This window comes from Oratosquilla oratoria, chromosome 28 (genome assembly GCF_046742065.1).
Source record: "Oratosquilla oratoria isolate Oo_2021 chromosome 28, ASM4674206v1, whole genome shotgun sequence".
Taxonomy (NCBI): domain Eukaryota; kingdom Metazoa; phylum Arthropoda; class Malacostraca; order Stomatopoda; family Squillidae; genus Oratosquilla; species Oratosquilla oratoria.
In genome coordinates this window covers 49,755,604-49,781,966 of record NC_134804.1, presented here as the reverse complement: position 1 = coordinate 49,781,966, position 26,363 = coordinate 49,755,604, and the positions used below count along the sequence as shown (strand labels likewise).

Below are 26,363 nucleotides of genomic sequence, written 5' to 3'. Positions count from 1 at the left end.
GGTTGAGTTGGGAAGAGAAAGGTTTGAAGATTGATAATGAATATTTCAATCACCTAGGATTTTCGGATGACACAATTCTCACTTTAGAAAGAGCAGAAGACCTGTAAGATATGCTGAGTAATCTGAACAAGGAAAGTCTCTAAGTAGGTTTAAGAATGAATAGGACTAAAACCAAAGTAATGTTTAACACGAAAGTTCAAAGTAAAGAGATTATAATTGATGGTGAGAGTCTTGAGGAAGTTGAAGAGTATATCTAGACCAGACGGTGAAAGTGCCTAAAGATCATACATACACACATACATATACCAACGGCTTTTCCCCCCTTACAAGGAAGGTACCCAAAGTCAAAAGGCATAAATCCACTCCCACCCATTTCATCCCCAAACACTCCACTCCCATTCACCACGCCTTCCTCCCTCTTTTCTTGGCTCTTTCTGGATGATGGGACATCCCTGCATCTCGCCCACTGCCCTGGGTCAGAAGCAATGCAGCAAGACACAGCACATTCACAGCAAGGTCACTTCACTTAATCAGTGACCCCCCTCACTCCCCATCCCCTCATGCAGAAAGAGAGAAGACAAGAAGAAATATCTTCTGGCTGTGTCAAAATATCATTCACACATACTCCCTCACCCCCCATCCCTTCCATGCATCACAGCATCATCCATACACAACCATTCTCTATTCACCCCTATCTTCTGTCTACTCCCTTCCTCAGCAGACATCCCACTCTCCTCCAATCCCCTTTTACCCCATCCATCCACCTCATCCTTGATTGCCCCCTCATGTTCACTTCTTCCACACTTCCTTTACTGATCTTTCTTCATTTATTCTTTCCATGTGTCCAAACCATCCCAATACTCTTTCATCAACCCCATCTCCCAACTCCTTTTCCACCCCTGCTCTCCTCCTTACCTCCTAATTTCTCACTCTATCCATACTAGTAACCCCTACCACACTTCTCAGACTTTCATCTCAAACACATACTCTTTCTCTTTTCCTCTCTTATGTTCCATGTTTCTGCCCCATACGGTGCTATTGGAACAATCACTCCTTCATACAATCTCCTCTTAGTATCCATTCCCAAATGCCTATTTCTCATTACAATTTTTTTTTTTATCCCCCAGGGCATTTACTTGCTTCCCTCAATCTACATTCTACCTCCACCTCTACTACTCCCTTTCCTGCCACATTTGCCCCAAAGTATTTAGATATATCCACTTCCTCCAGTCTCTCTCCCTAAATACTTATTTCTAATTTACTACCATCCTCTCCCCTTGTACATCTCTTCACCTTACTTTTACCCACATTTGTCCTCAACTTCCTTCTTTTTGCACACCATACCAAACCCCGTCACTTAAGTTCCTTAATCCCTCCTCTGATCCTGCTATGAGTGCAGGGTTATCAGCAAACAACTGGCTTATCTCTCATTTTTTCTCCATTTTCTTTAACCATCTCCAATCCACAGCCCATTACCCTTGCACCACCCTGCTGGCTGAGCGGGTTAGGGCGTCGTTACTTGCGGCAAAGGTCAAGGGGAGGGTGGTTCGAATCCTGCCACAGGCGAAGTTGAACCAAGAGCATGGTTCATTAAATTCCATGCTACAAAGCCCTCTGTGAGGGGCACTGTCCTGGCCTCCTGATAGGGGGGAGTGTGTGACGTTAAACCATATCACCACCCCATGTACGTATTGAACAGCCATGGCAACACGACACATACCTGGTGAAGTACCACCTTTACCTCAAACCACTTGCTCTCTCCATTTCTCTTATAGGCTCTACTACTCTTAATAAAAACTCTTGACTGCCCTTAGCTTTCCTCCTATCCCATATATCTGTAATACCTTCCTGTCATAAGCCTTTCCCAAATCCTTAAGCCCCAGAAAACATCCTTATCTTTTCCTAAAGCTTTCTCATACATCTGCTTTACCACAGATATCTGATCCACACAAACCGTACCTGTCCTAAACCCACTGTTCCTTTCCTAATCCTCTCAATCAAAACCCTTCCATAATCTTTTTCAACTACACTCGACAAACTGATCCCTCTGAAACTACTACTCACACTTGTCCCCTTTTCCCTTGTAAAGTGGAACTATACAGGCAATCCTCCACCACTCTATCCTCTTTTAGACAAACATTAATGTCACCAGCCAGTCAACCATCATTATACCTGCCTTTTTAAGACACTGCATAACACCCGTCTAAACCAGGTGCTTTACCTCTCATCATCTTAACTGCTTTCACCTTATTTTTATTTCCCTTCCATTTTCTTAGCACCTCCCTATCCTCCTTCACATTTAACTTACAAATACAAAGGCTTGTAAGGGAGGTAGCCAAAAAACCACTCTTATCTTGGCACCCTCTGGATGATGGGTCATCCCTGCATCTTGCCCACTGCCCTGGGCCAGAAGCAGTCACAAGACGCAGCACATCCACAGCAACGCCGTTTCATTAAATCAGCGATTCCTCTCATGCAGAAAAGATATGGGGAGAAATCCCTTCGGGCTGTGTCAAATTATTTCTCACACACTAATCAACTTCCTAATACACTGCCCATCTTCCTCTTACCAGTCTCTTCCATTATCATCCATCTGCACTTTTTACCTTTTCTACTCTTGATTTGGCTCCCCTTCCCCTCTTAATTTCCTTCCAAAACATCTTTTCATTATTTTCAAAATTTTCTGTCTTGCTCTTTCCTCATTTCACATCTGCTCTTCTCATTGCCTCCTTTTCCTTACACTTTCCTTCTCTTCTATTTTCTTTGTACCCCTCATTTGACTCTTTCGTCCTATTTTACAGCCATTGCAATCTGTGAATGCTCATTTCTTCTACTCTACGACCTTCCCTGCTTCAGCATCCCACCACTCAATACCCTTCCTTCTACAACTCCAACAAAATGGTAATAAAATAAATAACAAGGCATATTTTACAATTTTATTATAATGTCATACATCTTAAATACTCCTTTACAACCACAAAAAGAAAGAAATATATCATATAAATATATATATTTCCTTACACCAACAGGACTAATTCTCAAACCATAAAAGTACAATGAAAACTTTTTATTTTGTATGGTAGTAATAATGGTTGCCTGCAAGTGGTTCTGTAAAATATCATGAGGAATGATTTTTTGTTGTCTCTCTTCAAAACTTCAATACCTGCATATCTTGAGATGCTGCTTCCAAGAGGCTGACACGATCTCGAGACCAGACCCAATTATAAGCTGCACTTGTACTTCTTCCATTTTACCACATAAGGAAAGCTGGCAAGTGACTGCTCCCTTCTTCTATTCTCAGCCAGCGATACTGTTCCACATTCCTACAACATAAGCGACAGTCCAAAGCTTCTTCCCAGTGAGGTTCACAGGAGTGCCTAATGACTATCGCCAGCCAGTGTGGGGGCTATGAATTTCCAGTCAACGAGACTAGAGGCAACCTTTACTATTACCATTATTCGTCCTTCATTGATGTTGATTTTTCAAAACGCTTTGGAATATCACCATTATGAACATACATATGAAAAATAATGATCGAGTGATGTACTGAAAATATTTACAATGAAATCTTCTTGTGCCTGGGCCCATTACTTGACCATCATGCGAGGAGCTATGTTCATTGACATAAGCTCTTGGAAGAGCAGTTTGCAAGCATAGGGCATGCGAACCTGTGATATCTGTGGGGACAAATAAAAAAGGACAACAGCTGTAGTTTATACACAAACAAGAAATAATTGTAACATGTACCCAATACCAAGCTTCTTCCCCCTTAATAAGTCAACCTCCCTTATATTGAAGAAGCCTGCTGATATATAGATAACGGAACTTTTTCAAATCCAATAAAAACAATAATACATACATATACCAAGGGTTTTTTCCTCCCTTTACAAGGAGGAGCAAGATAAGGAGGGAGGGAGGGGTGGTGTTCGGGAGTGGAGTAAGTGGGGATGAAATGGGTGGGAGTGGAATTATGCCTTTTGACTTTGGCTACCTCCCTTCTATGGGAGAAAAAGCCTTTGTTTTATGTATGTTTGTCTTCCCTTCACTAATAACAAGAACTACAAAATTAAAATGTCCACGACGACAATATGTTAAACAAGCAAATTATACCAACCTTAGTCTTGTTCCTACAGCCCTTGCACTCAAATGTATTGTTTCGTAAGTTAGCAATACACATGAGACCACACAAGTTGCAGACATGGACAGCATAGGGATCACTGACTTCGAACAGGCGTTCCCTTAGAAACTGTGCTGCACCATGAGCTATTTGGCAATCCCGCTCCATCTCACCAAAACGGAGACCTCCTTCTCTGAAAATTCACATATAGCAATGAAAATCTGTGCATACATAAAAATGTCTAAAATCTGCAATGTAACCCCACCTCTTTACAGTAATCTAGACTGAAGAAAGATAATACACACATATACATCAAAGGGCCTCTTCCCCTCCGAAGGGTGCACATGTGTGGTAAAGTATAAGTATACATCACTCCCTTTCAACTTAGTTTCACTTAATGCTAACACATCCCTCTACCTTCTAACAAACATACATTTGTTATATACAACAAGTGATATTTCCCATGTGTCCAAACTTTGGGGACACCCTGTACATGGGAGAAAGAATAGAATCCTCTTTGTTACAAAACATGAAGTATATATACAACTATATATATATTTTTTACCTTGCTCGACCTTCCATAGGCTGCCTTACAAGAATCTGGACTGGGCCTCGAGCCCTTGAATGGATTTTGTCATCCACCATATGCTTGAGGCGCTGATAATAGGTTGGTCCCAAGAAAATCTGGGCATTCATCTTACGGCCTGTATGACCACAGTACATAACCTACAAAAAATTCAAACCATAATCAGGGCATGCTATATTTTATCCACCAAATTTCCTCAACTGTATATGGGCCAAACATAAATTTGATTATGCAAATCAGTGCCTACTAATTTAAACCAATATCTGGGCATGACCTTTTCTATAACATTCCTTCAAATTGCCATTACATGAGAGCATGCGTACCTCATTTCCTCGTAGGTGATAGCCATACTCCTGGAGAAGGTGAGAAATCTTCTGTACATTCACAGCATCGTTGAAGGGTGTGGCATCGCCAATCTCCCCTTTGTTTGCTCCAAGCTTACCTTGAAGGCACTCAATCAAGTGACCAATTGTCATACGAGACGGAATGGCATGAGGATTAATGATGATGTCTGGTGTGATGCCTTCAACTGTGAACGGCATGTCCTGGAAGCAAAATCATAACTCAGTATCTTTTACATTTACTAAGAAAAATCTTGGCTATTCTGGCATTATTCCCTCATAATTACCTAGCGTTTTACCAACCTCGTTGCTATTTCATTATTATTTGGATGCACAGCAGGCTTAAAATATCACTATTCCCTCACATCCAACTAATCTATAAATTTCATTGTAGTAATTCCTAATTCATGTAAATTGACCACAAAACATCTAAAAGATAATGATCTATCATTACCCAAGAACCTCTTCTCATTTATAAGGGAGGCAGCCAGCCAAGGCATGAACCAATTCTCCATCCATCACCCATTGTTTCCCTCTCATTTTCGGATGAAGTCATCCTTGTCTACTGTCCATTGCCTGGGTCAGAAGCAATGCAGCAAGACACTGATAAGGCTGCATTTATACTGAGTGAATCTCTGCTAATTCTTCCTCAACTGTTAACCCCTTCCATACGGTGCCGCACACGTAGGCGTCATGAGGAGCAAGTGGATTCACGACGCTGCCATATCGGCGTCTTGATTATATTTATTGTAGTCGCCCCTGTGTTTTTACATTCTCCCAAATGTGCCCTGAATCCCATTCTCTGGTTTTCAAAATTCGCGGGTGAAAGAGAGAACAATCGATATAAGCGGTGACTATATTTTATGATGCGAATATTATTACGACACGTCATACGGCTGGCATTGGCTGCTGCCCGCGAGATTTAAGTCCCGTACTGAAGTGGTTTAAGAGTTCATTTGAGTAGAAACGATGTTGGTTACAATCTTTCGTTTTTTCAATCTTCAGAAGTCAAATTACCTTTGAGTCATATATTGAGAAACTGAATAGCAAAATGAAAGGAGTTAAACCTTTACAAATGTTAGATAGATTGATGAAGTGTTCTTAGGATGCTGCAAGCAAAGTATAGCATTTGGCAAGAATTGGCTCAGACTCGCTCAGTGTAAACGCAGCATAAGGACAAGCAAAAAACTCAAGAATGGAGACTGCATGAGAGCATAAGGCCTACATTAGGCAGTTCCATGTCCTTTACCATCTATCACCGAGCCTCTTCCATTCACTGACCATTCTATTGGTAAACCAGTTCTTGCCTATTTCCTTCTTAAATATAAATTTGTCCATTTTAAATCCATTACTGCAAGTCCTGCCCTGTTGTCTTAATATGATGATTTTGTCTGCATCACCCTTGTTAAAGCCCATGATCCACTTGAATACCTCTATTAGCCCATCCAGCACTCTGCATCTTTCCAGATAACAAATGGGTGTGGGGTGGGTGAAGGGTGACTGAGCCACTCTTCCTCGACCACTTAGGTATGATGATGCCTACGTAGGCATCATGAGGCACAAGTGGGTACATGACGATGCTGGTGTCCTGATTATATATATATATATCTTTTGTAGTTGTACATGAGTTAACCCCAGATTCTGTGAACTGGTTTGATCACATTTTCTGTTTATTTACTCAGAGTAAAGGAGAACGAGTAATACAGCAGTGACTTTATATTTTATAATGCAAGCCATGTGATGCATTGTTCATATGGCAGCCAATGCTGCGAGCAAGAATTTGACTCGTACTGAAGTTGTTACAAGGGGGAGGGTGGATTGTGTCATATACAGGGAAGTACTCTTTCCACATGCTCAAAACTACCACAGCACTTGTCTGTTTTACCCTATCCAGCACCTCATTTCTCACTGGCTTACCTCCATCCTGTACTGGATACCACAGGTGCACTGTGGCACATGTATGCAAGTACTCTTTCCACATGCTCAAAACTACCACGGCATTTGTCTGTTTTACCCTATCCAGCACCTCATTTCTCACTCTGGCTTACCTCCATCCTGTACTGGATACCACAAGTTCCTTTCTGCCCATGACGAGAAGCAAACTTGTCTCCAATTTGAGGAATACGAACTGACCTCACACGAATCTTGGTAAAGCGGTCTCCATCTATGTTAACTGTCAACATGACCTGTAACAATAAAAAGTATTTAATCCAGGATAGTGAAGAGGAGGTCGAGGAGAAGAAGAATGGGTTGGAGTGAAGTGGGTGGGAATGGGTGACTGTCTTTTGACTTAGCTACCTCCTTATAAGAAGGAAACAGCCCTTGGTAAGTAGAATGATAGATAGTATACAAGAAAAGAGCAATGCACATTGGGTCCCATCTCCTACTCTTCTATTTATCATCCCTAGCCTCAAATTCACTTGTGTATGTGTATGCTGTGGATGTACTTTGCCTTCCTGCACTACTTCTGATCCAGCCATTGGGCAGGAGACTGGGATGACCCTTAATCCACAGGGAGCTAACATGAGAGAGTAAGACTGGTGGATGGGAGTGGAATGCAGGTGTGTGCATGTGTGTGTATTTTTGGTTTATCACAATCGAATAAAGATCTAACAATTTACAAACCTGGTCAACAATACCAGTTTCTGAACCTCTGAGGAACACACTGGCATCCCTCTTGCTGAACCTTCTCGTCTGACCTTCCAGTTCGTCCTCGTTCTCCGGCAGCGTGATAGTCTTGCCAATAATTACATCATCACCAGACACACGCATTCCCGGAGATATAATACCATCATCATCTAATTTGTCGTATATAGCATGACGCATGCCTTGACACGTTTCTCGTGATGGCTTTTCAAACACCTGAAAACAAAAATTGGAGAACATAAATACAAAGATACACACATATTCTTTATATCAGAAATACACATAACAAAAAGCCCCTTTCCCCTTGTACAGGGGGCAGCTACTGTATATGAAACAAAAATATGGAATATTAAATCAAGGGTAAAATTTCTATTATTGTGCCCTGTAATGCATAATCCTCATTGTCTTACCTCATCTTGAAGTCCTTGTCTTCTACTTTCTGAATCTTTGTAGGACCGGTAGAAACAGGATCGGAAGAATCCTCTCTCTACAGTTGACAAGTTCATAATAACAGAATCCTCCTGGTTGTATCCTGTGTAGCAAGCAATACCCACAATGGAATTGATACCTGAAAGAGATGAAAATGGTGGTTAGGACATGAATCAACCTATCCCTTGTTCTCTTTTGCAGGACCTCTGTGGCCCAAACAAACCTGCCATAGTTCATCTTGTAAGTCACTCAATGAAAATGTACCTACATACATATACCAAGGGCTTTCCCCTCCTTACAGAGGAGGTAGCCAAGTCAAAGGCTCCATTCCCACCTATTCCATCCCCACATACTCCATTCCCATTCACCACCCCTCCCTCATTCTTTCCTTGGCTCCTCCTAAATGACAGGTCATCCCTGCATCTTGCCCATTCCCCTGGGTCAGAAGCAATGCAGCATGAAAATGTACATCATATATATCCTGAGAGAGAAGTAGAGAGAGAGAGAGAGAGAGAGAGAGAGAGAGAGAGAGAGAGAGAGAAGAGAGAGATAGAGAGAAAAGAGAGAGAAAAAAAAAAGAGAGAGGAAAATCACACCATACATACATAAACTGTATACATGGAGGAAAAGTGGGTAAGTGGGTGTATACCTTGGCTAGTATAATAAATTACCTGCAGGAAGTTCTCTGAAGCGAAGATATTCCATAGACCGTGTTGTGACAAGGGGCTTTTGTGGATAGAAAAGTACGTGCGCAAGGGTGTCCATCCGAACATGGTAGTTAGTAATGTAAACACCCATAGCTTGCTTACCCATAGCACTCTGCAACAAATCATTCATCATGAGTACATTCAATTTCTAACATTTGACTGGCTCATACATTATATCACAGCTCAAGGGCATCCTCAAATTTCTGGAAACCTATTGCCCAACAGAAGCTAGCAACAGTTCTAGGGCTTCATGGACATCACTGAGTAACGGACTTGGTCAGAGGAATTATGGCCCACAAGAATGCGTTCCCTGAGTGAGGAATGCATAAGTCTTTAACAAGCAAACATTTTTAGCCCATCCACAAGCCTCCACCATGGGGCCATTATCTGGTCTCTGGAGCAGGTCCCTTTCCTATTGTGTTCTCCATTCCTACTTCCCACAATTTCCTTTTTAATGAAAGCATGGTGCTACTCTAGCATCTATCCCCCTTTTCGATATCATATAAACAGTAATTTTAGCATTATCATACTGGAATTATTCAGTCAATCCAACTGATCTTTCTGAAAAGTCAAGTTCCATGAAACTGAGCTCTAAAGACATCAAAGAGACTGCCATTTTACTTACTTGATAAGTGTTACGAGGAGACTGGTTGTGATCAGGGAATGGAATAATGGATGCACAGACTCCAAGAATCATGGCTGGGTGAATCTCACAATGTGTATACGTGTTACAATACGTCTTGTCATATTCCTCGCACAGATCTTCAAGTGACATGGCAATCATGATAGTCTCCTCTTCAGCACAGTCGACATATTCCACTACACCACTCGCGACAAGATCTTGCCAGCTGTTGAACACATCTAATTAGAAATTTTGTTCTGATGACAACATATGAAACAAGAAACTCATGCTTGTACTATAAGCTGGAAAAAAAAAAAAAAAAAAAAAAAAAAAAACACTTACCTGAAGTTATTATACTCCCTCTCCTTCAGCAGATCAATGTGTCTTTTCTTTAACAAGAGTTTGCAACTTTCTACCACAAGAAGGGGCCTACAGATTCTTCCTGCATCAGTGTAGATTCGGATTTCTTTATCACGAATATCTCGCACCATACACACCTGCATAATGCGACAATTGTTACTTGATGTCGAACTAACAATCACACAATGGATCTTGAGAGGACATCTCTCTTAATAACTCTTACATTAAATGAGACACTATGTAGTACAACTATGACAACCATATCAAGTTAGGAGAAAAAGCTCTCAAAGACTAAAGACTGGGTGTGCAAGATGTGCCTGTTTTGATTTGGCTACTTCCCTTGTAACAAAGAAAAGGCCCTTTAATATATTCATGTACTTCTTTTAATGAACATGTACAAAGGCATTTCCTTCCTTATAAACATAAAAAGCCAATTAAAATACAAACACACAGATGTCCACAAGCAATCTGATGAAGAACTGGTCTTCTCCAGCAGGGTCTGACATATGGAGATAGTTTACCCGAAACTCCATCATAATTAACCATTGAAAATCAATTATGAAAATGAGAACATCTCCACAGGCTGCATCATTCCTACATTCATTCACAATCTCCATTTTTTCCTTAGCCCTTTCTTACCCATTTAACAGACATTTCACAAGCATCCACAGCCCCTTTCTGTATAAAGCAGTGTGGCAGGGGTCTGAGATCACATTTTCCCCCCAAGTTAAGCTGGGATAGACAATGAGTGTGCTTTTGAACATTCATACATACATATACCAATGGATTTTGAGAGAGAAAGAGAGAGGGAGAGAGAAGAGAGAGAGAGACATACATACATACATACATACATATACCAAGGCTTTTTCCCCCTTACAAGGGAGGTAGCCAAAAAGGGAAAGGCATAAAAACACTCCCACCCATTTCATCCCTAAATACACTCCACACCCCTCCCACCCTCCCTCTCATCTGAGCACCTCCTGGATGACGGGTCATCCCTGCACCTTGCCCACCGCCCTGGGTCAGAAGCAGTGTCGCAGAGAGAGAACATACAGCCTAAAAAGGGTGACACTTGATCCCCAGACTAGGCCCCAAGATCTTTCTTTATGAACTATTTTTTCTCTCCACTTTTAAACACAAGGACAGATGACAATTAATGACTATTCTCCTATTTTTACTACTTTCAGCCAGTTATAGAAACAGTCTCCCACTAATACAATGCAGACTTTAGCCCAAGTTTTGTCATCCCTCACCTTACACTAACAGCTATACATCACGTAGGGTAACATACCTCAGACACGATGATATCCATCTGACGACGCAACTTCCTCAGTGTGACCATCAACTGTTCTGGATCTCGATGGATACCTACCCAGCAACCATTAACGAAGATTTTTGTAGCACTGTAAATATGAAAATAAATAAATATATAGATATATATACATATTGTCAAAATTCTGTATGAAGCCTATCTTTAATAAATCTATGGCCCATTCTATATTTTCAAAGATAGTATACATAACACCGTTATGCAAAGAAGGGAGGGGCAGGGGATGGGGTGATAGGGGGGGGGGGTTACGTGTGAATGCTATTTTGGCACAGCCCAAAGGGATTTCTCCCTATCTTCTCTTCTTTTGTATGAGGGGATGGAGCGGGGGTCCCCAATTAAGTGAAGCAGCTTTGTTCTGGATGCACGGTGTCTTGCTACATTCCTTTTTCCCCGGGGCAATGGGAAGGATACAGGGATGAACTGTCATCCATGAGGAGCTAAGATAAGAGGGAGGAAAGGGTGGTGGAGGGAAGTGGAATGGGTGGGAGTAGATACTGTATGTGCCCTTGACTTGGCTACCTCCCTTATAAGGGGAAAAAAGCTCTTGGTATACAGATAGATGTCTCCATTCTCTTGCAGAAGATTCATGACCCCTGTACAGCCAGCCATAGCCATAAGTTCAACCCATTACTCACTCAGTAAAAAAGACTATGTTGCTGTCTGGATAGCGAGTGTACGATGTTAGTATCAATAGCAATTGGTGGCAGTTATCAGGTTGATTCTGCCATTATTGTTTTTGTGCTTGGTAGTGATGTGATGTAGTAGACATGTCAATGCAATTCTTGATTATTTTTAGGACTTCTCTGCTGGGTTGATTTTTGAGACATTGGTGATGTATAAAATTGGTGGTCTATTTTTGGAGAACACAAATTGATTAGAACACGCACAAGTTTGTATGAATATACCTCAGCATACTGGTAGCTTATTGTTTATGTTTGATTAGCATATTGATGGATTTGTTTCTATATCACCTAGGAAGCTTGCTGGCCATGTGGGTTAGGGCATCGTTACTTGCGGCAATGGTCGAGGGGGTGGTGATTTGAACCCTGCCACCGGTGAAGAACCAAGTTCATTAAATTCCAAGCTACAAAGCCCTCTGTAAAGGGGCACCTTCCTAGCCTCCCGATAGGGAGGAGTTTGTGATATTAAACAATATCATCACCTTCGGTGGGCTGTGCTTGTACTATTTGTTATAAGGGACGTGGGTGGATTCAAGGGCTCTTATGTAGAACCGTCCCTTTTGTTTTAATGAGGTGTTCAATTGGAAGGTTGTGAGCAGATACTCTTTGGGTGTTGTCATAGTGCAGTCACCTATAATCTGAAGTGGTTTACTCTGGTCATCACCTCAAACTCTCTCCATCCACCTGTCTTGCTAATCTTTCATCACTTATTCATTCCGTGTGCCTAAACCATCACAATAATTTTTTCTCAGCTTCATCTGCCAGCTCCTTTTCCATCCCTGCTCTCCTCCTCATTTCTCATTCTGTCCAACCTTGTAACCCCTACCATGCTTCTAATAAACTCTTCCTTTCTGCCTCTCCTAAATTCCAAGTCTGCACCATAGTGTTGTAAGCATAATCACCCCTTCATATAATCTCCTTTTTATATCTATTCCCAGATGCCTATTTCTAATGGCTGCTACCTTCCTTATATGGGGGAAAAAAGCCTTTGGTATATGTACGTATGTATTTTCAATCCCCCCCCCAAGACATTTACTTGCTTCTCTCCCCCATTTCCTGCCTACAACCTCAAGTACTTAAAAATATCAATTTCCTACAGTCTCTCTTTTAAGACTTACTTCCAACTCACTGCCATCCTCTCCCCTTGAGAGGATGACCAAGGATGAGATGAACAGGTGGGGTGAATGGGACTTTGAGCAAGCAGAGAATCTCTGTTAAGCATGTGAGAGGTCAGGGGATAGGGTAAATTGAAGAACAGTTGTGTATATGGGTGATATTTTGACACAGCCCAATGAGATTTCTCCTGGTCTTCTCTATTTTTGATACTTTGACACGGCCCAATGAGATTTCTCCCGGTCTTCTCTATTTGTAACATTTTGACACAGCCCAATGCGATTTCTCCCAGTCTTTTCTATTTTTGACATGAGGGGGACAGGGAGGGAGAAGCTGCCTTGCTGTGGATATGCTGTGTCTTGCTGCATTGCTTCTGACCCAGGCAGTGGGCAGGAGAATGGGCTGACCCTTCATCCACACAAGGTGCCGAGATGAGAGGTGAAACAATGGGTAGGAGTGGGTGTGTGGCTTTGACTTAGCTACCTCCCTTATAAGGGGGAAAAAGCCCTTGGTATACAGATAGCAATCTTGTATTTTGTATCTACAAAAGAGATGGAACAAGAATAATGGAGACACAGAGCAAAATTAGCATTGTTCCTCTATAAGTGCAGGTTTTACTCTAACATAGGGCACAATGACGGCTCTTGTCTTTAGGGGCACCCCCAAAACACTCCCTAAAACACTGGCTGCATGCTACTGTGCAATTAACTTCTTCAGTATGGGCCAAAATCTCGTGGGCAGCATTAGCTGCCAGACGTACGATGTGTCGTAATAATACTCGCATCATAAAATATAGTCACCACTTATATAGATCATTCTCTCTTTCACCCGTGAATTTTGATAACCATAGAAAATGTGATGAAGACAGTTTAGAGAGTATGTCATTACGCAGGGGCAACTACAATAATCATAATCAAGACGCCGATATGGCAGCCTCGCGTATCCACTTGCTCCTCATGCCGCCTACGTATTCGGCACCGTATGGAAGGGGTTAATACTGCACAATTACATACAGTCAATACCCAAGCACAAGGTATACTCCAGTACATGTTACACGATAGCTACAAGATGAAAACTTACTCGTGAATGGATGATGGAGCAATTTCTTCAAGATTTTCCATTGACCATTCTTCCAAGAACTCCATGATTGGTGCAGGTTGTGACCCAACAGAGATATAAGCCATAAGAGCTAGATTCTTCACCAAACCTACAGCAGCACCTTCAGGAGTCTCGGCAGGGCAGATCATTCCCCATAGGGTGTTATGAAGCTGCCTTGGCTTAGCAAGTTTACCATCCCTTCCAATGGGAGAATTGACTCGCCGAAGATGTGATAACGTAGAGGCAAAAGTAAGTCGATTCAACACCTGAAAATGAGGGAAGATATCAATTACAGTTTGTTTATATAATCATTGAGTGGGAGAGATAAAGGTGGGAGCGGATACAAGCCTTCTGACTTGGCTACCTCCCCTGTAGGAAGGAAAAAGCCCTTGGTATAGTTTGTTTACATACATAAACGTAATATTCATCAATATACAAAAAGACTCCTTCCTCCTTACAAGACCTCTTCCAATCCTCCCTTTGGATAACACTACATAGCCCACTAATGCCTTTTCAACCACCCTTTCCCATGTATACTAATTTATCAATGCATTACCAAATTCATCTCATTTTATAAAGATACACAACACAGAAACAACATACCTGAGACACCCCAGCTCGAGCCTGATGAGCTTTTTTCTGGTCGCCCCAGTTCCCAGTGGCTAAAGAGTATCTTAATCCATCAGTAATCAGTTTAGGTTTGACAGCTGCATCTAAACCATAGTCTTGTCCCTTGTCCAAAAGCTTCTGGGCATGCATCCGTACCTCCTTCATCAAGTTACGGAATAACCTGAGAGGGAAGAAAGGGAAAATAGAGAAGAGGAGAGAAAGGGGAGGAAAAGAAGGGAGGGGAAGGGAGGAGAAGGGAGAGGAAGGTTTGGAATGGGAGAAGCTGAGAAAAGTGACCCTCCCATACACTTTAAGAATGGAAGGTGGCTGGGTCTCCACAATTATAGCAAATTTTCATAAATGGCATCATACTTCCCAAGTAAATCATGTTGACACACTTCCAACAACCATCCCTAACTTAATCACTCATTTGTAACTATCAATCATGGTTAATGGCAAAACTAAACAAAGAATCGAGAAAAGTGAAAACCTTACCCTCTGAAGAGGAACGCCATAAGTGGCCCAGCAAGATCTAGTCTCTTGTTACCATAGTGATCACGATCGTCCAACTCACGTCGACCAAGAGCAGCAAGCAGGAGACGGTGCACCATGTAGCCCAAGAAGTACGCTTTTTTGGTTTCACAGAAGTCTGATACTCCCACATGTGGCAACATTTCTTTTTGCAAGATTTCTCTTGCGTATTTGATACGTTTCTCTTTGGTGACACCAGGCCGTGCACCTCGACCTCCAATGAAGTTCAAGGCAACTGTTTGTTCTTGGATAACAAAGGCTTCGTCCAATGAAGGTTTTACCTATAAGGTGAAAATGACAACATTAATAGAAATTCTTATAAATACATTTCATGATTACAAAATAAACTCCATGTTACAAATATGAAGTACCTCATTCTCTCTGTTCATCAATCCAAATTCCTTTATGTATATATGAGCAACCGTACCTAATATTCACCATTACTTTTAATAGCCAAAAGGGCTTCCAGACTTGAGAAACCTCATTATAATACTTATGAACACATATCACTTCTGTCACGTTAAAAATTACAAAGTTCTTACAAAGTGACTTGCACAAGTATAACCTTAAAAAAAAAAAAAAATATATATATATATATATATATAATAATAAATTAAAAATAAAAATACATACATACATATACCAAAGGCCCCTTCCCCCTACATGGGGGGTAGCCAAAAAGAAAGAAAAGAAAAGGAGAGAAATAAATAAAGAAATAATAATAATTGGATAAAAAAAAAATATATATATATATATATTTCCATGTGCCTTGCTTACCATTTCCATCATCTCTGGATCATCAAAATCATAAATGATGTGTTCTAAAATGTCTCTGTCAGCCACAAATCCAAGAGCACGGAAGACAATCATAACTGGGATTTCTTGTTTGATGTACGGCAGAATACCAATTATACGCTGTCCAATGGCAGACTTTTTAGCACTCTGAAAAAAGAAACACATTTCTGTTTATTTGCTTAATACTTTTATGAATTTAACCTCTTCAATACGAGTCAAATTCTCACAAATTAAATGAAGTGGGTTTGATACACATGAGCTGTGTCTTGCTGCATTGCCTCTGACTCAGGGCAATAGGTGAGATGCAGGGATGACATGTCATCCAGGAGGAGCCACAAGGGAGGGGTGGTGAATGGGAGTGCAAGTGGCTAGGGATGATATGGGTGGAAGTGGAATTATGCCTTTTGATTTTGGCTACCTCTCTTGTAAGGGGGGAAAAAAGCCCTTAGTGCATATATATACATATATAGAGACATTGGGACAAATTATGGGAAAGGTGGAGGGGGAAAGCGGTCAGGAAACCGGTCAGGAATAAACTCGATAATCAGACAAAGACCCGTGTTTCCCCCTCCACCTTTCCCATATACATATATGTATATATTCACAGGAGCACTGAAAACTAGCAACTGTTCCCCTTTTCCTAATATCTTCAAATAGTGACAAAAGTCCCACATGTATACAAATGACAACAGTCCATCTTTACAGTAAATCTACAAGGAGCCTAGAACTGTTGTCAACAACTATAGGGCTGCGGATTTCAAGGTGACGAAACTGAAAGCAGTAGATGACACTAAGTTTTTAAGCACTTCAATACGGGACTTAAATCTCGCGGGCAGCAGCCAATGCCAGCCGTACGACGTAACGAAATAATATTCGCATCATAAAATATAGTCGCCGCTTATATCGATCGTTCTCTCTTTCACCCGCGAATTTTGAAAACCACAGAGAATGGGATTAAGGGCGCATTTGGGAGAATGTAAAAACACAGGGGCGACTACAATAAATATAATCAAGACGCCGATATGGCAGCGTCGCGAATCCACTTGCTCCTCATGACGCCTACGTGTGCGGCACCGTATGGAAGGGGTTAAGCACTTCTTGTTACCATCTGATCACAATAATTACATACATATACCAAGACTTTTTCCCCCTTACTAGGGAGGTAGCCAAAAAGGAAAAGGCATAAAATCATTCCCACCCGTTCCATCCCCGAAAACACCCTCACACCCCTCCATCCTCTCCCATCTCAACCTCCTAGATGACGGGTCAATAATTAGGATATTTTAATGCTTTCTAAACAGGTCTTACCCATGATTCTCTATTCATATCTTAAAAAGTCAATCCTAACCATTCAATGTCATATCTTAAAGACACTAAACACCACATTAAGTCCTTAAATAATGATCATCCCAAATGTTTATATACCTGGCCACCCTGTTTAAAAGTAGATAATTCAGAAAAGATTAGCCAAAGTACTCACACTGCCTCCTCTGGCCATCATGTTAACCCAAAGTGTTGATACAGGTCGAGCAGAATGTTCCATGCAAGATCGGATTTCACATTTGTAAGCAAACTTGCCATCCTTTACACTGAATACATACACTGTATTGGATGCCATCTTCTCCTGAGCAATGAGCACCTGTACATACAGAATACAATTAATCCCTTTTCGTTACTTATATAATATTCAACTGGAATTCACTTAATATAATTTATAGTGCATTTTAAGATGTTACTTTTAGTACATTTCAAGAGAACACCAGTAAGGGCACTTCTCTGACCTTTTCAGATCCGTTGATCACAAAATAACCTCCTGGATCAAGAGGGCATTCGTTGACTTCGTGCAGATCTCTGTCCGTCAAACCACTGAGAAGGCAATAGGTGGACCTCAGCATAATTGGAATTTTACCTGCAAAGAAAAAGCAAATGGAGTAAACCTCAGTACAATTGAATTTCTTGAATTACTAAAATTGTAATTCCATTTACAATGGCTTCCTATAAACTAGATTCTATAAGAATGTTTACTTGCTGGTAATTAAGTCTGTTGTGGAAAACACATGCACAACCCAAAGGGTTCCTTTCTGTCCTGAATTAATTAACCTCTTCACTCCAGAGCACATCGCACGTCTGGCAGCATTAGCTGCCTGACGTGCGATGTTGCGTCATAGTAATCGCATTATAAAAAATAAAGTCAGTGCTCAATCGTCCGTTCTCTTTCACCCGTGAATTTTGATAACCATAGAAAATATGATGAAGCCAGTTTAGAGAGAATGGAGGTTACGTAGGTACGACAACAATAAATATAATCAAGATGCCGACGTCGGCATCATCGCATACCCACTTGCTCCCCATGCCACCTGCGTAGGCGTCACCGTATGGAAGTGGTTAATTGTGGTTGGCAATGGTCCTTGGACCCTCCCACGGATCTCTGGAAAAACTTTGGGGCGTTCTCTATGTTGTGTTAGGCTGCATTTACACAAAGCAGGTGGAAGTGGTTTCTATGCCTTTGTTTTCTGGCTACCTCGTGTAAGGGGGAAAAAAGCCTTTGGTATATGTATGTACTATTACTCAGAGTAAAAGAGAATAAGTAATACAACAATGACTTAATATTTTATAATGAGAGTAGTGTGATACATCATACATATGGCAGCCCATGCTGTGCAGGAGAATTTAACATGTACTGAAATGGTTGGTAACCAGAATCATTAATTCCACCAAGAGAAGAAGGCAAGAAAGAATGCATGCAGACTCGACTTACCAATATAAATCTTCTCATCTTTGGTCTCAGTGGTGTCCTCACCATCCTTAATAATCGTTTTGACAATATCTACATAAAGGGGGGATGAGTACGTGAGATTGCGCAATCGAGCTTCATTGGGCATCATACTGTAGTTGTAGCCATCCTTTTCCCAGTTTGTAGGCTTACTTAAATAAATCTGCTCAAACTTGAGCAGATGTCTGGGCTGTAATACATTAGTTCATATTAGAATCAAAACACACAATAAGGGAAAAATAACTAAATAAAATTCTTGACTTTTAGTTACTGAATATTAATGAAATACAAAATTTTATGAGCTACATGACAATTATTACCCATTCTTATATTACAACAGATGTTTATGAGCAATAAAATAAAGGAAGCTTATCTCTCATACTAACTGCTCTCACCTTATCTTTCAATCTGTACATTACCCTATCCCCTTTTTTCCTGCCTCTCACAAATACAAAACAACCTTCAGACTAATAACTCATATACTAAACATGAAAATAGTAGAAAGTTTTAACTACCTGTACTCTTTCAAAGACATTTCATTATAAGTTAAGACTACGTATATCCTCTCAAGCTAGATTTCAACTACTTCTACCTAGGTTTTAGTTTTCATATCATGAAAACACTGAAGATTTATCTACTGAGAAACCTCTTCCTACCCCTAGAGACAACCTAGCTCTTTCTGGCACAGCTATGACTTTTCGATTCTTGGGAGGCCTGCCTCTTTTTCCCTGTTGGAAAACAATCTAAAATGAAACTAAAGTATTAATTATGTGTTTCTTTGTGCCTTGTACCAATCACTAACATGTCTATTTTCCCCAACAAGTTAAATGTGTACCTTAAAATTACCTTCTGGATGATCCTCACAGTTTAATCAACATATCAATTTCTATTTTGTTCATTATTTATACTATACATTTATTCAATCAAAAACAACAACCCAGGGCAGCAAACTCATATCCTGATAAAGTTTTTGAAAACTTAAACTCATCTATTTTGAGGGTCTTATGATTTTTTTTTTCCAATTGGAACACTATTCATCACGCCAAAATCTCTCCACAAAAGAGAATTTTGGTAGACAGTAAGACCACCCACACAAAACTACAAGCCATACAGAACACATCTCAAATGTCTTGCAATGCAGTAGGCCAATTAGTCGCATTTGATTACACCAATAAACATGTACTACATTACATAATCCTCATTGAAAATACATTAGACAGTTTATTTCACATGGTAATACACTTTAATGTCAATCCATCTTATACAAAGGCTGATTGTAACTACCTGAAGCCACAAATGGTTCATAGGTATTGAAATAATAGCTATTTAGGTTTCAATACCTGGAGACTCATCACCCCATAGTAGAAGTCATTGGTCGCAGAAACCTCCCACAGATCTCTCTGCAAACAAATGGCCTAATGTCTGTGTTGTATTAATGTGTGACTTTCTAAGTTGCTGGCTGACCATGCCAGTAAAAGAGGAGAAACAAGTGCCTGTTGTAGTGTAGGGTAACACCAAAGCTTCAGTGGTAACAGAAAGTACCCAAGTCTGAGTGATGCTTTGCCATTTCGTGGCTAGCCACACAACATTACACTGTATGTGCAAACAATGAATTTTTAATTGTTCTATGGCCCAAAAATTACAGAATGGAATCTTCACTCCCAGAAAAGAAAGAAAGAAAGAAAGAAAGAAAGAAAGAAAAAAAATATATATATATACATATATATATATATTACATATACATATATATATATATATATATATATATATTTTGCAGTAATTCACAAGGCACATGTGAAAATAATATGCAGAAAAAACACTGCATATATATATATATATATATATATATATATATATATATACACACATACATTTACACACACACCAAAATCAAATGGCCAAACCTTTCCATTCAAAAGGGAATATTTAAGGAGAGCAGAAGAAATGAGGATTAGAAGCTAAAGGTGATGATCATTCTGTTATTGAGGTTGTTGATGATTGGAGACTGGTCCATACTGATGTCAATAAAGTCCATGATATGTTACCTACATATAACTTGTATAGTAACGTTGATACTCCACATAGGGCAAACAGCAAGTAAGATTCAAGTGACTGTATCTGACATGTGAATTATTACTGGGACCAAGTTTTATGAAGTGGAAACCCACAACCCAACAGCAGCCAGCAATGATTCTCTTTACCTCCCACAACTGTGGGAGGAAACTTTGGACTATGTGTTGTATTAGTGTGTATGTTTCCATGTCACCAGATGAAAACAGGAGGGGAACAAGCATCAGTTCTCAGTTCTAAATGTGTGGAAAAAATGTAAGAAATACAGTGTAAGTTGATAAATGTTGGGCCTAGTCCTATGTCAGTGACATAATGAATGCAAGGGGGTTGGTGTGTTTTGAAAATGGGCAGCTCTGCCATCCTTCTTCCAGGATCACCAAGTACCCATTGTTGGTTTCATTCAGCAAGTTAAAACCTAAAAATCAAATACAAAGCACTTAAAGGAAAAAATATACATGTCCTCTTGGACCACCTTTTCCCAGTGTCTTTGTTGTTATAATAATAATAATGATAATTTGAACTTGGGTAGAAAGCCATCCTAGTCACCATCTACCAAAAATCATATACTCACTGGGGTTTCTAGTTCTCCTGAATTGTGTTGTGCTTCTGCCTGTAAGTCTATGGCCTGTGAATCTTCAACAATTCTTTGAATTGTCATTGTGATGAACTCGTCAAAGGAATCGAGTTGCTGACGCACAAGGCCTTTCTCATCGAAGTACGACGAGATAACAAGCCAACAGGCTTCCTGCCACAAGTCGGGAGAGATTTCATCAGCTTCATCATCTCCATATCCAATATCTGCAAATTTGAAGATCCCGTTAATCATACACACATAAACAGCACACACCAACAAATAACTTATCTTACATTTTTTCCCCTAAAATCTTGTACTTATACTTTATTATGGGTATTCACAACATTATAGGAAATGGAAATGGGTGGGAGTGATTTCTATGCCTTTTTCTTTTTGGCTACCCCCTGTGTAGGGGGAAAAAGCCTTTGGTATATGTATGTATGTATTCACAACAATAAATCTATTCTATCCCATCACAGATGGCAATTTCTTTTTTAACACAGAACACTTTAATAATTATGTATGTTGGGAAATAGACAATTTATTGCACTGGCTGGGAGACGAGGGACAGTGCAAGGTCAAATTTGCTACTCCAACACTGTGTATTGCCCAGGTAGTTTGTAGTAGTGCTGGAGTATCCTGGTATTGGGGACTCATCAAGTATTACTGTCAGTCTGTGAGGTGCCCTGAGCTGACAGCAGTATTCAAACTTTGGAAAGAACAAAGCCTTCCAGAGTGTTAACAAAGTCTCCCCCCTTGTTAAAAAATTCTGGCTGTTTTAGTGCTGCTATTGATATGATGGATGAAAGTTCCATCTGCACTCGTACTAACACCCAGGTCATGCACGTATTTTTGAGGTGCAATGGTCTATTAGTGGACCTGGTAGCTAGTGCCCAGTTTTATTTCTTGCAGTGGGCCATACCCAATGGGACCTTTTGCAGTCAGGCTCGTAGATTCCTATTAGCACTAGAATTTTCAATTGTCTCGGATTTCACGAGGCAAAGGGGTGACTTAGCTAATTTGGAAACCGATATTTAAAAAAAGATATGCCATAAATTGCTGCATAAATGTATTTAAAATTAAAAACATGACTCTTAATGTTATAATTTTTACTTACTGGTGTGTGATAAGGCTTTGTTAATTTAATTATAAGGTAAAACTAAAAATAGGTAATTATTTTTACTGAATAACTATGAGCCGTAAAAATAAGAGTATGTTGATTTCGGTTTGTGCATTTTATGAGTGTTGAAAAATAATGGATATCACTGTCACGTCCTGTATATGAAGATAATCAGTGAGAAAAAAATAACAGTGGTGGCGGACGTACAAAGTTAACGACATTTTTGTAAAGAATAGCCTCTTAGATCTGCTGGGAGCTATTTTCAAACAAATATGACTAATTTTACGTGTGCCGTGGCAAACTGCACATCAGATTCAAGAAAAAAATAAGAGAAAGACAAAGTTTATCATACCAAAAAAATTAAGTCTTCAATGCAAAATTATATTTTCGATACATTACATGGATTTGCCTATTGCTTGGTGCATTCAAATGAAAGTATATATCAGTATACGTCCATTGAAGTCGGTAGAAATTACAAATTGCTTGGCTTGATACAATTATAGGCTGTTTTACGAATATCATCTGTGATTATAAATAGAGGCTCAAACAATGCTATATGCCATTTGCAATCATGAAATTAATTGACTTAAATTTCAGACACAATAATGTACAACGATACACCTCTGTAAGCTTATAAAACTTGCCCAAAAAAGTATTTATTTTCCGGCAAGAATTACAAAATCTGGCGGTGTCTGGTATCAATTTGCTCACTGCGAAAGGTCCCATTGTTCAATTTTCTCCCCCATTCATTTCCTTATTTTTGTTCACAGCCAATTTGAGTAAATCATTCAGGTCTTCTTGAAGATGAGCCACATTATACTGTCCCAATCCTTCACTTTATTCTCCTATCATCAGCAAATGAAGTGGTCAGGAAGTGCTAGTCCATGGACTACATTGCTAATCATGATCAGGAACAGGAGCCCAAGCACTGACCCAGGGCTGTGAAACTTAGCTATTCACTTCACCTGGGTCCGAGTGGTATCCTCGGACTAACACCTTGTCCTGCCTTTCAAAAAAAAGTGCATCCACCTTCCAATGTTTCCTCCAATGTCAAGAACCTTTAGTTAATGTAGAACACAACCATGTTCCCCTTTGTCAAAGACCTCAGAGAAATCCAAATAAATCACGTCAACATTCTCCCCCTTGCTGATGTCTTCTAGGATAATTTCCTGATAGTAGCTGTGACAGACAGGAGCAGGCCTTCCTAAAGCTGTGTTGACCCTCACTGAAGGTATCAATTTCTTCAAGTTTCATTAGCCTCTTCCTGATCACCTGTTCAATCATTTTATTATGAGAGGCCAAAACCATATTCTGGTAATTTTTGGCCAAACCTTTGTTGCCTCTTTTGTGTATGTGTATTTCTATTCCCTTTTTCAGGATAGGTGGAACTATGCCAGTAATCAAGGACTTGAAAGCTATCAGTTTTAGTACTAGTGCCAGCTCATCTTCACATGTCTTCAAAAACTATGCATGGAGACCATCTGGTCATGATACCAGTCTAAGCCTATGTCATTAACGGATTGGATGATTTCTTCAAGTTTAGGGCATTTGTCATTCAGTCTTGGTGTAGAAGTGTTTCCCGGAGTATCAATGATGGTAGCCAAGTTCTCCAAAACTTTTTCTGCGATAGGCATGCTGAAGATGCTTTCATATTGTGCCTCCGTTGAATATGATGACATCTGCACAGGTGTCATGAGGCACGAGTGAGGTATGAGGATGCCAGTGTTAGCTTCTTGATTATATTTATTTTGTAGTTGTCACCGATTTAATGAAGCGGCCTTGCTGTGTCTTGCGACACTGCTTCTGACCCAGGGCAGTGGACAAGGTGCAGGGATGACCCGTCATCCATGAGGTTCTCAAATAAGAGGGAGGGTGGAGTGTATTCAGGGATGGAATGGGTGGAAATGATTTTATGCCTTTCCCTTTTTGGCTACCTCCCTTGTAAGGGGGAAAAAGCCTTGGTATATGTATGTAGTTGTAGCCGAGTTTCCCTCTTATTCTGTAAATAGGCTTGGTCACTTTTTCAGTGGTTACAAACATTCTGGGTGAAGAAGAAAAAGTATAACAGATGTAACTTTATATTCTATAATGTGCGTAATGTGATGCATCATCATACATCAGGCAGCAAATATGCATGCGAATATTTAACTCATATTGAAAAAGTTAAGGATATAGGTCATCCTCTCTGGGTCAGCCACTAGGTTCCCAACATTGTCTTCCTGTGGAGCTATTATTGAGATGTTTATATTTTTTGCTTGCAGAGGCAATGAGTTGCTTTAGATGTTTGGAAATCCTGAAATTCTTCTCTCTTCTTCTGGTCTTCATGGGACCTAATAAGTTCTTTTAAATTTCCTGAGGGGCCTCTTGCAGTTTGGTATTTTTGTGGTGTGCTGGGTTTCTTGACAGCCTAGCTTTAGAGGAAGTGGATTTTGGTGGAACATAAGCCTCACATGATCACATATTTCTTTACATATTGCAGTAAAAGTAGAGAGCATTTCTTAAATCCCGCTATCTGCAAAAATGACCACCCAATTTATCTTTAATTATTTTTCATGTCAATCCAGATGTCTTCAGTTTATGAATGAATTTTAGTTATGTCTTTCATGTTCTGTTTGGCTGTTTTTCATTGTTTTTCCTACAATTGTAGTTTTATATATTCTGTGATCTAACATGGGACAAGTAGGCAACACTTGCCTGCACATCTGAAAGAATTTGTAAAGAATTCAATATTGTATTACATGCCTTTCATCGAAAATACAATTTTGTACTAATTTCTGGATAACCATCTGTTCCAAATACACTATTGGCTTGGGGGTAAACATCAAGGACGACATAGATCCTTTTCCAAGTTAACTATTTTTTTTTTCTACAAATTTATTAATATGAAGAATGAGGGTCTATTTTCCTCTAATTTGTAGATGATGTGTCAAAGGTTCTGGAACATTTACATGCCAAAGGAAATAATTTTGCCGAGTTTAGCAACGGTGGTATGAGGAAGGCCAGGACTCCAAGCTCCTTTGGACCTTTGTTCGTGTGAATAAATACCCAGCTTGGGGTTTTATCATAAACTGTAACTGTTGGCGAAGTACTCTTATCGATAACCAGACTTGGTTGTCAACTGCTTTCATTGTCACTCAACTTTTCGCCAGAAACCTTAACATATGTGCTCATTTGTCGACCTCTCAATTATTAAATTGTAGGTTTAAAATCATATCTTGGGTTGTAGGGTTATGCTAGATGTGATTTCACGGCATCAGTGTCGAAGTGAATGTCAAACGTTCACAATTGAATTGCCGATCAATCATAAAACTAGGTATTAACGAATAGAAAATACATTTACACATCCTAAAGTTTTGTCACTCTATTAGAATGCATCTGCTTTCATAACAATGTAAAAATTGTACTTATATGACTGTTTTCGTTTTATTCATTTCAGTCTGTTGTTTGAGATATAACCAAAAATTATTTACGTCATTTCGGTTATTAACATATCAATTACCTTCATCAATGTCTCCATATGGTAACATTTTGACCACAGATATATGGAGAACAATTTAGATCATCAATTAAACGAGTTCGTTCTCATCTGTCATGGATGTTTTGCAATACAAAAAGCTTTCTTTTCCTCAGTCACTTCGAAGATGGCCGACTCTGACCAACTACCGACATAGGTCTTATGCAGATGTAAACAAGTAGAAAACAAATGAACAGAAGTTACCGCACTAGATATACAATCCTCTTTGCTTTGTTTCTTTCAACGGCGAAATAACTATTACACAGAATTTTCCTCCATGAAATGTTGTATCCATACCGATATATAAATGGAACATATAGCAATAGTTCTGTATTTTTGTTTAAATAT

The 26,363-nt window shown here is 39.8% G+C and overlaps 1 protein-coding gene across 1 annotated transcript; it reads right to left on the bottom strand.

Moving 5' to 3' along the window:
• Positions 1-2,922: 2,922 nt before the first annotated feature.
• On the bottom strand, positions 2,923-26,171 carry Polr2B (RNA polymerase II subunit RpII140). Its single transcript, XM_076211469.1, has 20 exons — positions 26,001-26,171; positions 21,379-21,605; positions 18,723-18,927; positions 17,746-17,873; positions 17,445-17,603; positions 15,947-16,111; positions 15,134-15,450; positions 14,633-14,819; positions 14,012-14,295; positions 11,100-11,211; positions 9,791-9,945; positions 9,452-9,674; positions 8,791-8,938; positions 8,101-8,258; positions 7,670-7,906; positions 7,093-7,230; positions 5,027-5,248; positions 4,683-4,843; positions 4,115-4,310; positions 2,923-3,677 (listed from the first exon to the last, which is right to left on the bottom strand). Exons 1-20 carry the CDS (start codon positions 26,026-26,028, stop codon positions 3,588-3,590), a joined length of 3,540 nt encoding a protein of 1,179 aa, XP_076067584.1. The 5' UTR covers positions 26,029-26,171; the 3' UTR covers positions 2,923-3,587.
• Between the last annotated feature and the right edge of the window lie 192 nt (positions 26,172-26,363).

What these genes read in the sequence shown, in the direction of transcription:
- Polr2B (XM_076211469.1), bottom strand. Translation starts at nt 26,028, where the DNA reads ATGTTACCATATGGAGACATTGATGAAG. An exon ending in CAGGAGAACTAGAAACCCCA is followed by an intron (nt 18,928 to 21,378) that starts GTGAGTATATGA and finishes AATGTATTACAG; the next exon opens with CCCAGACATCTGCTCAAGTT. An exon ending in AGGGAGTATAATAACTTCAG is followed by an intron (nt 9,675 to 9,790) that starts GTAAGTGTTTTT and finishes TGTGTTCAACAG; the next exon opens with CTGGCAAGATCTTGTCGCGA.